The sequence below is a fragment of the Bison bison genome, unplaced genomic scaffold, assembly GCF_000754665.1.
Source record: "Bison bison bison isolate TAMUID 2011002044 unplaced genomic scaffold, Bison_UMD1.0 scf7180017864472, whole genome shotgun sequence".
Lineage (NCBI taxonomy): Eukaryota > Metazoa > Chordata > Mammalia > Artiodactyla > Bovidae > Bison > Bison bison.
Window position 1 is genome coordinate 1370168 of NW_011495033.1, and position 15437 is coordinate 1385604.

Sequence of the window (15437 nt, forward strand, 5' to 3'; positions counted from 1 at the left end):
AGGAACAGGGACAGAGCCTCTGAGGTTTTAGTCTGCAGCACCAGTTGCCTGTTGCTGCCAAGCAGGCCAGCATACCCCAGGGTCATGGAAACGTTGGCCAACAGCCAACATTTAAAAAGTCTTGGGATCTAAAGAGTATAAGACTCTTGGGGTCGAATTCTGGGCAGGCTGTCCAGGGGATCTGCTGAGCTGCCTCCCTCAGGTCCACAGCTCGCGGGCACTCGTCCTCAGAGTTCTTCTTCAGTCCCTAGGCCTCGTCTTTGTTTCTCCATTCTGTGGATAATTGTGCCAAAAGTTTGGATGATCTGTGTTGTCCAAGATAACTGCAGATGCAGAAATCCTTCCTTGGAACTGGACTTTTTTAAATAGTTGGTGGTGGGAAAGCAAGCAAAACCACTGGGGGCGTGTTCTGGCCCCGTTCGCAGCAGCCTGGAGCCTTTGTGCTGACTGTACTTCTGGCTCGCGTGTGGCTCTCCTTTCTTAGTTTTCCTCTTTCTAAAAATACTTCTATCAAAGTTTTATTTTCAGAGGTTTTTTTTTCCATTTAAAGAAAAAGCCACTTCACTGAGGTCTGACATACAGAGAGCTGCACCTATTTAATGTGTACATCTTGCGGAGTTTGCAGATAAACAGACGTTCGTGCAACAGTCGCTGCAGTCAGTACTGTCACCCCACAAGTATTTTCATAGGTTTGAACTCAGGTAGTATCCCACACTTAGGAGGAAGACACTAGCTTCTTCTGCCCTATCCCCAAGGTTGCGGCCCCAGAAGTGGCCCCTTGCAATCCTTTTTTTTTTTTTGAATTTTTTGTGTTGGAGTATACATACATTAGCTCAGTCATGTCCAACTCTGCAACTGCATGGACTGTATCCCGCCAGCCTCTCCTGTCTATGGAATTTTCCAGGCAAAAATACTGGAGCGGGTTGCCATTTCCTTCTCTAGTATTGGGGTGCAGCCAGTTAATGCATACTGTGATAACTCAGGTGAACAGTGCAGGGACTCAGCCATACACATACATACATATCTGAACCCTGTCCCCGCCTCTGGTTTTCATTTCTTCCGTGGATAATTCTGGTTTTCTTAGGAAGTTAGTAAACGCGCCCCTCTTTGTTAGCTTAGTTTTGTGTCTGTATCATTAAGTTGTGTCTTTGAGTCTCACGCGGGTGCGTGGTTGGGCTGGTTGCCACAATATCAGTAGTTGAGGCTGGTTCATTCTCATTCATTTTGCTCCCACTCGATAGACACTTTAATCTGAAGATCTCTTCAGTTCTGGAAAATGTTTCTGTGTCCCCTGTTTCATGATTTTCTCCCTTCTGTCCCCTTTGTTCTCTTTCTAGAATTTTCTGTTGTTGTTGTTAGAAGTTGGACATCATGAATCGACCTTCTAATTTTCTTGTCTCCTTTTTTGTGTGCTTTCTAGGAGAGGTTTTCTGATGTTAACTTTTGTCTCCTCTATTGAATTTAAGACATTCTTAAGCACTTCTTGTTCTGTTCTTGGCATCAGTTTCCTTTTCTGAAGCATGGGGTTTGGTTCTTGCGTTTGGTTTTGAGGTCTCTTTTCCCCCTGAACATTGTTTCCCCTGAGCTCCTCTTCCCGTTGGACTTTGTGTTTCCTCTTAGGGGCTTCCCTCCAATGACTGGGGGTCCTGGGCTGTCCATTCACAGTGAAGAGTGAAGCTCCAAAAAGTGGATGAAGCTCTCTGAATCAATTGTTGTTATTGTTCAGTTGCTTGGTTGTGTCCAACTCTTTGCGACCCCGAGGACTGCAGCACGCCAGGCCTCCCTGTCCCTCACCATCTCTCGGAGTTCACCCAAGTTCTGAATCAGTGGCTCGGCTTTCTGAAGGGTAGGTAGTCAGATGGTTTCACTGGGACTTCCCACTTCAGGCTCCTGAGTCTGTTTTTCTTGGGCTGCTCATTTTGCTTCAAGAGGACACCCCAGCCTTTTTTTCATGGGGCTGGTCAAGGCCAGCATCTTGGGAGCTGATCTAGGGAAAGGTCCTGGGGGCAGACTGAGAACCAGGGGAGTAAACACAGGACACGCCAGAGCCAAACTCTTCTTTATTTCCACTTGCAAAGAAGTCACCCGTTTCTCACCCCAGCCGCACTCCCTCCACATAGAGGCACCTGGTGCTGCCGGTTGCCAAGCTTCTGGAGAACCTGCGGCAGTAGTGGGTCCGCTCCCTCCCGGCTGCCCTCCTCACCCGCAGCTCCTGCTGCTCTGCAGATTAGTCACTGCTCCTCCGTCCTCCTTTCGTCTTCCAGAATGCTATTTCCATCTCTTACCTGCTGTTGTCTCCTCCTCTGTTCTTGTTGTCTTTGTAGTTTTCCATCTTTCCATCTTTTTTTCTTTCTTTTTTTTTAATTCCTTTACTGTCATCATGCTAAGCTTTGGAGGAGAAATAGCAGTAAATACTTGCACTGGATCCAGCCTGCCATGATTAACTGCAAGTTTGTGATAGAAATTATGACTGTTATTCTTTAAACCAAGGCATAGCAGTCTGGTGTGAGTGGGTTGTTTTGTGAGTTACAAGAGGTCACTATAAGGCCACAGTCACCCCTGCCATAACTCTTGTCCTCTGGGAGGTGAACCCGCCATTCTTGGATGAGGCTCAAGGATTTGAGAAACAAGGGATCAAGAGATTAGGCCTTTGCCCTAAAAACAAAAATGTCAGGAAATGTGTGCCTGTGGGGGAGCAGTGGCTCTCCCTCTCTCCCCTCCCTCCTCTCCTGTCCTGTTCTTAAGAAACGCATAATCTCAAAAGTGGAAGAAAGTACCTTAAAGGTCATTTAGTCTAATTATGTGGCCAGTGCTCGAGTCTTCTCTGCCCTTTCCCCTTAGCTTGTGCTTGAGCACCTCCTGTAATGGGGAATTCCCTGTCTTATGAACATGGCAGTCATAAACATATCTATCTATCCATATTTTTTAATTGAAGTATATAGTTGATTTGCAATAAGTTGCTTTTCTGTGGCTTACGGGATCTTAGTTCCCTGTCCAGGGATTGAACCCAGGGCCACGGCATGAGAGTACCAAGTCCTGACCACTGGACTGCCAGGGAATTCCCACACAGTAACGTACTTTATTATTAATAGAAGCTGACGTTTATGAGGTCTTCCCATGTGCCTGTCACGTGTGGGGAGCTGACGTCTGACACGCACTGTCACGACATCCTCTTGGCTACCTGTGCCATGGGTATTCTTTGCAGAGAAGTTAAGGATACCTTCCAGTTCAGAGAGCAGGTACCTCCTGGACCTTGGTCATTAACTCGAGATAATGAGATAGGGAGAAGAGGACTCATTTTAAAAATTGTAAAAAAAACCCAACAAAACAGCTTGTTTCCCTGTTTACAGGACTCTCTAGAACATTTGCTGAAAAACAGCAACGAACACATGATTGAAGACCCTGCAGCATTTTCGTCCTCGTCTTCCCCCGTGGGTCTGCCTCTCTAACTCTTTGGCTCCTCTGATCCCTCCAGCGCATCCCTTCTGGACTTTGTACTTTGGGATGGAGCTCAGAGGCTTTGTGGCACTCTTTGCTCTGTGGGCTCACTTGGCGGGCTTGTCTCTGAGCGTCTCTGTAGACAATCTCCTTTTCCATTTGCTTGAGTCTGAATGTGCCTGTCTCTTTCTCATCACTTTAGTATGGATGAAGAGGGCCCTTGCTCCATCCTCTGGCTTTTTGACTGATGATTCACCATTACTTCTAGATTTTAAGTCTTAAACACTGGACCTATTACCTATCAATTACCTAAACATCCCTGTGCAGTGAAGTGCCTGGCACGATACTACATCCCAGAGTTCCCTGTTTGGGATTGTGATAGACAAGGGTCTTCAGATTAAAACACTCAGTGCCTGGTTCTTGTGCTGGGCTGTGGAAGATTGTATCTGAGATTCCCGTAGTGCCTGCAGAGGGCAGAGTGAGTTCTTCTGAGGCCGAGGGATCCCTGTCTTCTGAGGCTGATGCTGTCCTTGAAGTCTTAATTCCCTCCGCCCTGCCCAGCAGCGATTGACCCCAGAGCAGACCACCTGGAATATTGACCAGCATCTTGAAATAGGGGAGCAGCTTTATTTTCTTTATAAATATTTAAATTTTTTGATATTAAGGTAATGTATAAGCATTAAACAGTTTTTAGGAAAGTAAAAAAATAGAAAAAAATCACTTGTACTCTATTTAAAAACAACCACTGTAAACGTTTTAAGAATTCTTGCACACTTGGTTCTGATGGTGCTTCACGAGCCTGGGTGGTCCTCTCACTCTTCTCTAAACACTGTAACAGCATTCAAACCAGGAGAAAAGTCCCTCCACATACACGTTTCTCACGTAGCTGCATCTTGCTCTGTACTCTCTGGCCCGTGTTGGATTTTCCTTCATGTTGTTTGCAGGTTTTCATTGTTTATAAATAATGCCATGATGAGAAATTTCTATGCACTCCATTGTTTGGGTAATTAGGATTATTTACTTAGAATAAATTCCTACAAGTAGAATTAGAGGATTTAACATTCTTGTTACTTATTGCCAGATTTCTCCCCCAAAAGGCTGAACCTGTTTATAGAGTAGGCTTCTAAAGAAGTTCAGTTCCGCATTTGCCTTGTATTTATGTGCTTTCAGAACAGGTTTGTGGTTACTATTCAGTGTCATAAATGATTTTTTTTTTTACTGGCTTAATTTTTTACTTAATTTTTGTTGGAGTATAATTGCTTCACAGTGTTGTGTTAGTTTCTGCTGTACAGCAGAGTGAATCAGCTGTATGTACATATATCCCCTCTTTTTTAGATTTCCTTCTAGCTTAATTTTTTTTACTGAATTTTTTATTTTGAGATGATTGTGAGATTCACATGCAGGGGTAAGAAATAATACAGAGAGGAGATCTGCTTCTCCCAGTGACTACGTCTTGCAAAATGATAGTATGATATCACACCCAGGAAATTGACACTGATACTTTTAAGGTGTATTTCATACTTATAGGAAAAGCAGTTTTCAAAAGATGCAGAAAAATATTTTTTAAAAAAGAAGAAGACGACCAAATAAATAAATAAAAATAAGTAGAGGAATGAAAGTCCCTTTCTTCCAGCCCCTGGCCTCATTGCCTAGAGCAAAGCCCTGCTAAAAAGAAATCATTCAGGACCGGAGCTTCTGTTTTTGTGTTCCTTGACTGTATGTGCATAGATAGCCGGTGGTGGCTTGATCCGAGGAACACTATAAACGTTAGATAAAATCTCTCATTTTAGGCCCCTGAAAACAGGAAATAAGCATTCTTAGAACATTTCATTGTAAGAATGAAATAATGCATTTTTATTTTGGTGCACCCTCTGTGGGGGGACCTTGTCTTTGAGAGTAAAGGAAGCTATTGTGTTTCCTGATAGGAAGTTGCATCTTATTTCAAGCAATAGGAGAACAGGACCTGTCTTTGCGTTAGTAAATGCAAGCCAGGCAGTGAGCTCTCAGGGTCTATAGGTATCTGCTTGAGACCCAAAAGCTTTGCTCCCATAATACTAAATCTTAGCCTCTTTGATTATTGAAAATGTACATGAATGGTCATTAGTGAGCAGCCATGTAATGAGTGCATTTCTGTCTTCTTTCACATTTATTTATTTGGCTGGCTGCGCTGGGTCTTAAGTTGTGGGCACTCCAGATCTTTAGTTGTGGCATGTGGGATCTAGCTCCCTGACCAAGGATCGAACCCAGGTCCCCTGCATGGAGTCCTAGTCACTGCACCACCAGGGAAGTTCCCATTTTTGGTTTGGGGGGTGGGGTAGGGGGTTTTGTAATTATTTTGAAGGACTTTCTTTTTTTGTTGTTGTTTTCTGAAAGAGTTTCAAACTTAATGAAAATGACAAGAATACGAAGGAAAGGGTAAGACAGCGTCCACCAGCGCACCCTCCTAGTCTCAGTCTGGCGCAGCCTCTGTTTTCTGGGAGTTCCATGACCTTGACATTCGTGGAGGTGATAGGCTAGTCATTTTGTAGACGGTGTTTCAGTTGAGGTTAGTCCAGTGCTTCTGCGTGATTAGATCCAGCGTCTGTATTTCAGACCAAAAGGTCACAGGCTCGGTGTTCTTTTCCTTGTATTCTGCCTGTCCTTCTTGTCCAGTCCGGGTGAAGTTACCTTTATTTACCTGGGTGTGGTCATCACTCTTGGGGTGCTGCTGAGCCCAGACCTCCTCGTAGGATGGCGTGGAGGGATTTTAACATCTGTAGCTATTTCTATCTCTCTCTGATCTATTACGTTCACACAAATACTTCCAATTCCGACCTCACACCACAAGGGTAACTTTCCGTCTTTTAAAAAATTTGACTCAAGAAAAATCTTGAGTTTGTTAAGCTCTTATAAAGTACTTTATTAATTACTATGGATAACCGAAGTTATAGGAGCAATATAAATTTAAAGCTACCATTCAGGAAAGTGAGTTTTGAGCAAAATCTACAGGGAAGAGGCATTCCAAGAGGGAGCTAAGAACTGTCACTGCTGTGGCTTTGGGTTCAGTCCCTGGTCAAGGAACTAAGATCCCACAAGCGGCTCAGCACAGCCAAGGAAAGAAAAGGATTTTGAGAAAACTCTAACCTGAAAGACCAAGCTGCGAGCTTAGATATAATCACAGTCATCGTTATCAGTAGGGAGTGACTATGGGAAACTCTGGGGAGGACCGGGAGGATGTTTTTCTCATGTTCAGGTTCCACGTGGGCTCAGTGATTTATAATAGTTAGGGGGGCGGTAAACAATGGTCATGGGTTTGAAATGTGGCAGGAAGTATATTCAAAGGTGTTTCCCAGTAGAAAGCTACTACTGATGAGATAGAGTCTCTGAATAATGTGGCTGAAGTCTAGTGAATAAAGCACAACTGAGGAGGCTGTAGCTTAAACGGGCAGCTTCTTGAGTGTTATGTGCACACATGGCGTGTTTGCTGTGCTATTTAGAACAAAGACATAACAGGACTGATAACATGTACAGCGTTCCAAGCACTCCTCTGTGCTAAGTACTCTCCCTGAATAGCTTAATCTTCATTACAACCCCATGACATATGTAGTGTCTATTATTATCTCTGTTTTTATTATTACAGAAATTGAGGCTTAGAGAGCAGTGAAGTAACTTGTTCAAGGTCACAATTTAGTGATGAAGCCAGAATGTGATCCAGGCAGTCTGATTCCAGCGCCTATGCTCTGAGGGGCTCAAAAGTTGTTGAATGAGTAAAGACTGATACCTGACACAGAAAATTCATGGACAGTGAAGACATGTCTAATGGGAAGTTATAATAGACATGTTATAGACATCCTGCAATTAGAAACTGTTTTCAAGTTGGAAAGGATTTGAGAGCAATCACTTGCACGGTGTTCCCAACAAGAAGTTGTGTCCACTGCTGTTGAAAGGTGCAGGGGACAGGGACCACTCAGTGCTCCCAGAGAAGACCCTGTTCTGTTCTCCAGCAGCCTCGCACTTCTGCCAAGCTGAGCTCTGCCACCTGCACTCTCCATCCCTGTGCCCACTTGGCTGACTGGGCAGACTGGCCAAAACCTCTTTTTTTTTTTTGGCCATGTCACACAGCATGTGGGGTCCTCCCCAACCAGGGATGGAACCTGCGTGCACACACACACACACACACACACACACACATAAACACACACCCGCCCTGGAAACAGGCAAGTCCCAGGCGAAGCCTCTAAGCAGAGCCCAGGAAAGGGAATTGCTGTTCCCTCTGCCTGAAATGTTTCCTGCTGCGCCCTCACCCCCACCCCCCCACCGCCGCCCCTGAGTACCCACAGGAAACATTTCCTGCCTCATTTCCTTCAGGTCTCTGCTTAGACGTCACTTATCAGAGAGGCCTTCCCCAGGCAGCTCATAAAACAGCACCTCCCCTGAGCCATTCTCTATCCCAGCAACCTGCAGCCCCATCTGACGTGGACTAGTTTCTCTGTCTTCCCCTTACTTTGTCCCAGAATGTAAGCTCCTTGAGGAGAAACTTGGTCTGTTTTGGTTCATGGCTGAATCTTCAGGCTGGGAACCGTGCCTTGCCAAAAAAAAGATGCTTCATAAATATTTGTTGAATTAATGAAAGAAAGAGAGGAGCTTAAGAACTAAACCCCAACACTGAGACACAGGGGAGAGAACTAGAAATCATGGCCGGTGGGACCAGTGACAGAGCTATAAATTGTGTGGCATTGGCCCTGTGTACGCAGAATTCAATTCTTCCGATTTGCTTTGTGCGCAAAATACATGCTCTACCCTATCCGCTGGCAGGCTTGAGGAGGAGGAATTTGTGCCTGTGGTGGAGTTCCAGCAGCAGCAAACACCTTGCATTTCTCCTCTTTTCTGTTGCAGATGAGACAAAAGGACCCAGTGAAAGGCATGACGGCGGATGACTAAAGCCACTCCCCCCCTCCTGCACCGTATGTACCAAGTTTCTCACTGAGTGCATCACAGACGCCAAAATCAGTCATCAGTCTGGGTCCTCGCCTCTTTCCTCATCCTGCCCTCTAGTTGTAATGATGGTTGTGGTGCCAGAGAGCTCTCGGGCTTCCACTGAAGGAGATGATGGCTTTCAAGACATTTCAGGGATCCATGTGATTGGATACAAACCCACTAGAGACGGGCAGGGGGTGGGACGTGGGGCTGGAAGGGGGCAGCGGATGAGATTCAGAGCTTATCTGCACCTAATTACTCTTCCTCCCGTGAGGGGAGCCATTTCAAGTGGAAGCTGGTCTTCTGGTTGCTCCTTTACCCCCTGGACCAGAGCCGTTCCCTGCCCAGCCCTTGGAATATTCGCTGCCCAGACAGCTTTTCCTAGTGGTCCTCGCTGGGTCTGGTGCTTCATTTCCTTCCTCTCTGTACCCTCTGATCCCAGACTGTCCCCATCGGAGACAGCACCTTTCAGGTACTGGGAGAGTATTTCTGCCCAGGCCGTAGGACCAGGTTGGGATGTCCCTTGTTGCACATGGTCATCCCTTCCCAAGATCCTTCCTTCTGTCAGCTCCCAGAGCCTCTAGACTTGCTCTTACTCCAGCAGCTCAGAGGGGCTTAGGCACGGAACGAAAGGCCTGGCCCTGCTCCCCATCTGGCTCTGAGAAAAAATAATGTTATCCAATAAAACCTGGCTGCCTAGCACTGGGGGGCCCAGGACTCAGCCGCTGTGCCACGAACCTCTGCTTGTTTCCTGCCCCGCACGCTTGAGGAGACCTTCCGGGAGATGAGAGGGTAGGACAGGACGGGTGGTGGCGACGCCAGCTTCTTGTCCCCGCTGGGACCTCAGTCCCCTCCCTCTTCACCCCCCACCGCCGCCCCTCACCCCGCCCCGCTCTGCCTGGCATACTTCCTCCTTTTGAAATTCCCCCGTCCATGATTTAGTGTTTCTGTTTTCTTTCTCTTCCAGTTTTGCAAGCCAGTGGTCAACAGGAAGGCCCAGCAGCTCCACGCTCCCGAGTGACAGGCCATCTCCGGACGCAGCCTTCTGTGCCCATTCTTCAGGCAACTCTGACCCCTTACCGTAGCTAATTCTAGATGCCCTTTACTGTTGTGAACAAATAGACCGTCTGGTATTATGCAGCCCGTGTGAGCGGGAACCTGCCCCTCTGAGATGTGTGGCGTTGTAGGCGGCTGTATTTACAGCGCCTCCCTCTTCAACCATTGTGTTCTTGACCCATTTCTGTGTGCCCTGCCCACCCCCCTTTATTTCCAAGTGACATTTTTAGTCTTTGAAAATAGCTACCTTTTGTGATGTGGTGATTTAAACGATTTACTTTGTTTTCAACCTTGGGATAAACTGAAGTGTTTGGCTTCCTGGGCAGGTCTTCGCAATTTTGAGTGCTCACAGGGGGAGAGGGGATGAGGCAGAAATAGATTTGTTTCCCCCCCAGTTGCCCAGAACATCAGTGTGGCTTCGTAATTCTGATCTCTGCTCCTAGGAACCCACTGTTAAGAGTGCTCTAGGCACCATGGAAGTACCCAAGGCCCAGCCAGTCTGTTTTGAAAATTAAACAACAGATAACCCCTGCTCCAGTCATCGCATCGCTGGTCACTCGTCTTAGAAATACCTATGGCTCCTTGGCCCTCCTGTTGCCTACTCTGTCTGAATCTCTGCAGAGCCTGTAATATGCCCGGGTCAACTCTCCTGGAGGGGACTGTCCCACGTGGCCCTTAGAATTGAGTCTGCCCCATATATACCTAATAGTGTGCCCACCCCCCAGCTCCCACCATCCCCAGGAGCTCTGTGTCCACACTCTTCTTCCCTTTTGGGCTGGTGCTGCCACTCAGCAATAACCCCCTCCTCTCTGTGCTTTCTTAGATTCCTGTCCTCTGTCTGAGGCTGGTCAGGACACAAGGGGTCTTGATCTTTTCATGCTGCACAAAACAAGCATGCAAAAAGCTTTTTCCCAGAACACGTTCCCCCCTCCTCTCCAGTGGCCGGAAAGGATCAAGATCTCAGCTTGTCCTGCCCCCATGCAGAGTTCTGCCCTGGACAATCAAGAGCCAGGAGTGATCGCAGTGGCGAATTCTACCAAAGTTGGCTGGTGTGAAAGCCCAGGCCTGCGGGGGAGCAGAGGCTGCTGAGGGCTTCCTAGTCGCCTGTGACTTGGCAGCGCTGGAGTACGCCTTCCCAGTGGGAGAATCTGAGATAGCCGTGGTGTCACTTGACATCTCCCGAGCCTCGTGAAGTTTGTTGGCCAAGTGTGCAGTGACTCAAGCTAACGAGAGACCAAATCTCTGTTAGGGGAGCAAGAAGCAGAATGGGATGATCTGTCCTTAGGTTTTTGTCAGTTTGTTTTGCCTTACTGATTTCTAAGTGCAATAAGGGAGTGTCACGTCTGGGACTTCCTGATGGCTGCTTCCCTGTGGCCCCCCTGGGGCAAGGCAGGGGGGACAGGTTCAGCGTGGTTAGCTCCTGCCTTCACTGAGTCCCCTCTGGGACCACAAGATACCCCAACACACCTTCCTTTTAGTCTCCGCACCTTGTGGGGTCTATAGTAATGGATCTGGGGCAATTCATTTGGTTATTAGCAGCCCAACTGCTGGTCGCATTTGACAGGGCAAGTTGAAGTGGCATTCCTACTGGAGAAAAATGTACATGTTTTCCTACAAGTTCTGTAATAGCTGTAATTATATTTGTGCTTAAAGCTTTCCCTTCTTTCATTCATCAACTAAGTGAAGTCCAGATGTGCGTTAGCCTGGGAGAAACAAGCAGTGATAATGGAAGCAGACGATTGTTTACGTGGTTTGAGGGTCAGCAGATGTTGGTCTTCTTCCTTCAGTTCTTCTCTGAGATTCATACATATCACTCCAACTTGGGGAGCAGCGGGGCTTGCTCTTTGTGGGCCTTTTCTCTAGCTCCACCTGCCTCCACCTGTTGCCCCAGTTCAGCATCCATGTGAGCTGATTCAGAGGTCAGCTGGATCTGGGGCTCCAGTCCACATCAGCGTAAGGAGGGATGAGCCTGGTCTATTCTGTCCCCGTGGAGAGTGTCGCTGCTGGGCAATGATACCTTTTAAGTACCTCCCTTCCCTTCTTACTTACCCTGCCCAAACTGACTAGCACTCAGAGGGGCTTAGGATGCAAGGCTTAGCTCCAAGGGTAGTCTTTGAGGATGTGCCATGCCCCTTCAGACCAGCTGCTTCCATCGGATTTCCAGGGCCGCAGTCCCAGTTGGAAGCAGCGGTGCCTCTGGGGGGGATGAGGGGTGCTGGGCTCTGGGCTTCTCACGGAGAGGCGTAGGGGACAGGGTCAGTATTGTGGGCACGTGTATATCTTCCCCAATTCTCTTACAGTCCCTGCTGGGACTCCCTGACTTATTTTGGTTGGTTCCTAGTGCTACTTCTTTTACAAAATACACTTTGTAGACCTGATTAGATTACCTTGTTTATTTAATGTGAGTTTGTGCCTTTTTGTCTCAATCTTCCAATACAGGTATATTGGGGGAAAAAAAAAGCAGTCTAATAAAATCCTAGACAGAGCTGTCTGGAGTCCAGCTTATTGGTGATGTTCTCATGTCCATTTTACAACTTAGATATCCTCAAACTCTTGCTGACATCCCCCATTTTACCAGGGAAGGATTAGAAAGATCCAAGATACCTCTAGAAATTGTGGCACATGGATTTCTGTAAACTAAGACAATCGCTCATCATTTTACTTATACAAACATCACATACCTGAAAGTATTTGGGCCATTTTCTACTGGTAGTATTTGCTTCTTGCTTTTGTCTCTCCTACTCTCCACATCTCCCTTTATCCTTCCTACCAAGCAAAACATTTAAGGGAGTTCTTACCCTGGCTTCTGGGTCTGAACCTTACGAAGTATGTTTGTAAAATTGTCGTGCATTTTTCTTGGGAGAGTCATGGTTCTCATCAGATCTTCAAAGGAATCCCATGCACGGTCCTGCCTCGCACCCCCAAAAGACTAACAACGAATCAGTGATTTGAAGGAAATCATCATCTTTGGCACAGTAAATAATCTTCATGTTTGGGCATAGATAGAGGTAGTGACTTATTTTTCGTTCACCAACGGCTTATTTTCCGAGTCCAGAAGCCCCTAAGTGTCCAAGGTGTAGCAGTGTGCACGAGTCTGGAAAGAGGAAAACACCTGAACGTTGGAAGTGGAGAACTGGAGGCCCTCAGTGGCCTAGAGGAGGGAGGTTACCTGTAGCTGGGGGGTAAGAGTGGATTACAGGCCGTACAGTGGCTGGCTGCGTCCCATCCGGATCGCTCTCTGCCCCTCCGGGCGTTGGGAACCTGTAGAAATAGGTGCCCTAGGACCCAGACACCCCACTCGCCGATAGTGAAAAAGGACGCGCTGGGGAGGGCGTGGCGTCGACTTCCGCCGGAGGACAGCCCCTCCTGGCCAGCCTCGCGCGGGGCAGCCTGGGAGCTTCGGGGGCGGAGTCTAGGCCGCCGTGCCCCGCGTGCCGGGCAGTGTTGCGTCGGGTTCTGCTGATACGGGGACACGCCTCTCTTACGTCCCCGGTCCCCTAGGCCCCTTTCCCTCCGCCTTTTCCCGTTTCCCGCTCCTTGGAGAGTCCTGCCTCTTCCTGCGGACCCGCCACCCAGAGTCCTCCGTGCGCCCCGGCCCCGCCTCTTACGGAAGCCTAGTGGAGGGTCGGAATCCGGAAGAAAAACAATCGGGAGTGTGAGCGGACCGGCACCTGCTTCCCAGAGAGAGCCGATCAGGCCAGGACCTGCGAGGTTCAAGCCGGCCGGGCCACTGGGTGGGGACGATGGAGGCCATGAGCCCACGGACCGAGCCGAGATGCAGAACGCTCAGGTGAGGAAGGCGGCTGCCGGCTGCCCGGGGCGGGATCGCTACCTCCGACCCAATCATTGCTGCGGGTCTGGGCCAGAACCGGACTGGGAGAGAAGGGGCCAGACCAATAGGTTGCTTCTAGTTCAGAGGCCTCTCACATTCTCCCAGGCCAGTATCTAAGAGGACTATGTTGGGCTCAAACCCTGCGCCTCCTCCAAACTCAGGCCTCCAAGCTGTTTCCCACTTCGGCGCCCCTAGCAGGTGTCCCAGTTAGATTCTAGAGGAGGCAGCAGTGTTAGACTGTTTGAAGTTAAAGCTATAACAAAGCATTCTCTCCTTAGATCTAGAGTAGAAACCTTGTTCTTTAGATCAGCACATACATCATGGGATCTGCCTGATCCCGTTATGACCTCCTGAAGTCCACAATCAGATTTAGATAAGATCCTTTAGTGAAGTGATAAAAGCTTGGTCTCATGCTTGCTCATTAACAACGCTAATCACCAACTTAGTGCCAGTCACGATGCAAGGATTTGCTGCTAATCGTGGGACCTAACAGTGGGAACAAGAAATCCCTGCTCTGGAGGTCCTTAGGAAAACAAGGAGCCTTGGAGTAAAAGAGCTACCCTTTAATCCTCCGTTGGACAGCAGGGGGAGATCGTAAACAAACGAAGCGCAGAACCTCTGGCTGAGTGCCTGGGAAGGTGGTTTTCCTATTGTTTTGTTGATATTCAAAGGGAACGGCAGGAAGTTGCTTTAAACTGGCCAAGAATTTCTTCAGGTTGTGCTTTTTAGAATTTGAACGTCTAAGAATGGGGATCTGGTGGAGAAAAGACGTTTGGGAGAAATCCTGCCCTTTTCTTCTCGCCCCCATTTTAAATCTTCTGCTGTTACACATCCTCCTCCTAATGGTGTGCCTAGGACTTACCTGGGGCTTGCTGGCTCTTCTTGGTCTCTGTGGGGTTTTAGCCCCTGCCTGCTGTGTACACGGCAGTCTGGGGGCTTCCCAGGAGCACTGCTATAACTGTTCAAATGAAGAGATTTTCAAGTCTCTCTTTCCCCTGAGCCTCTGAGGAAGCCAGTGTTATTGAGAGCTGCTGATTAGATCTGTTATTTCCCTGGGGTTTATATGAAGCTGCGTTGGATGTTATCCAACTGATGGTTTTTCCCCAAATCGGGTAGACTCTTGAGAAAGATGTTGGGAAACCTGTTATTTAGAATCTTGTTAGCCTCTCTGAAATTCCCCTGTCTTGCTGTACTCAGGCCTCTCACAAGGTGAAAACTGAACCTCTAGGATCTTTCTGGTGGTCCTGGGACCCCATGGATTGAAGAGTGGGGGGTGGGAAGTTTCTGACTGAGCCACAGATGAAGGACTATTGGAATTAATAAAGTCCTCACTGTCCACCCCATTCACACCCCTTCCCTTGCCTGACTCCAAAACCTTCGGCCCCGCTTGTTGGCAGCTCTCCTGGTGTCAGCAGCACAGGTCCCCCCACCCGTGGGCAGCTGTATACCTGCACGGAGGAGCCGATCCAGGGTGGGCATTTCCTGCTTCAAGGGACAGAGGGCTTGAAGATGAAGGGCTTGTAGTTCAGTGCCCCAGTTCCCTCCAGTGGATGCAGAAAAACACACATTTCCCCATTCTGACTACAACAGATTATGGTCCAGCCCTTAGCAGGAGCAGCCCCTGGTCTATTACCTGGACGAGGTCTCATCCTCCTTCCTCCATGGCTTCCCTTCTCAGCATACATGTTGTGACGTGGAACGTGGCCTCTGCAGCACCCCCTCCAGACCTCAGTGATCTGCTTCAGCTGAACAACCTGAACCTGGACCTGGACATATATGTCATTGGGTAGGTGTCCACAGGACCTGTCACGCATGCCTATATCTGAGATCAGGATCAGGTAAGCCTGACCAGTCCCAAGTTGTCCCCACAGGGAACCACTATAACCTGTTCGCCCTCGCCCTGGAGTGTGAAAGCCAAGAACTTTCAGCCTGCATCAGAGCCAGGCCACATCTGTTGTCCTGGGTCAGCAGTGGCAAGGGGCTGGCGAGCAGTAGCCACAGGGGAGGCAGAACCCAGCGCTGGACAGTCGGCTGAGGACAGTGCTGGGTGTTGGAGCAGAGGCAGGGCCCTACAGGCCAGGGGGCAGGCCTCTGATCTGGGATGGGCAGTTTGCAGGAACTGAACTGTGGGATCATGAGCCTCCTTTCCGACACT

The 15437-nt window shown here is 48.4% G+C and overlaps 2 protein-coding genes and 1 long non-coding RNA gene across 8 annotated transcripts in view; 2 read left to right on the plus strand and 1 right to left on the minus strand.

Annotated features, from left to right (window-relative positions):
• Window positions 1–11952, plus strand: part of PITPNA (phosphatidylinositol transfer protein, alpha) — a 35867-nt gene extending 23915 nt beyond the window's left edge. For 3 of the 4 annotated variants that reach the window (XR_827162.1, XR_827163.1, XM_010861342.1), the window contains 2 exons: window positions 8314–8381; window positions 9362–11952. Coding sequence is in view for 2 of the 4 variants with exons in the window: in XM_010861342.1 (XP_010859644.1) it covers window positions 8314–8358 (45 nt within the window). In the remaining 2 variants the exon portion in view is untranslated. The remainder of the gene's footprint in view (window positions 1–8313; window positions 8382–9361) is intronic. The other variant, XM_010861343.1, reaches the window with a different exon arrangement.
• Window positions 10769–12828, minus strand: LOC105003903. Its single transcript, XR_827161.1, has 2 exons — window positions 12657–12828; window positions 10769–12544 (listed from the first exon to the last, which is right to left on the minus strand). It is a non-coding gene; the product is annotated as an uncharacterized LOC105003903 (long non-coding RNA).
• Window positions 12829–12853: 25 nt separating this feature from the next.
• Window positions 12854–15437, plus strand: part of INPP5K (inositol polyphosphate-5-phosphatase K) — a 19377-nt gene continuing 16793 nt past the window's right edge. The window contains exons 1-3 of one of the 3 annotated variants that reach the window (XM_010861345.1): window positions 12854–13240; window positions 14961–15068; window positions 15392–15427. In XM_010861345.1, coding sequence (XP_010859647.1) covers window positions 13194–13240; window positions 14961–15068; window positions 15392–15427 — 191 coding nt within the window. In that variant the 5' untranslated portion in view covers window positions 12854–13193. The remainder of the gene's footprint in view (window positions 13241–14960; window positions 15069–15391; window positions 15428–15437) is intronic. The other 2 variants (XM_010861344.1, XM_010861346.1) reach the window with 2 other exon arrangements.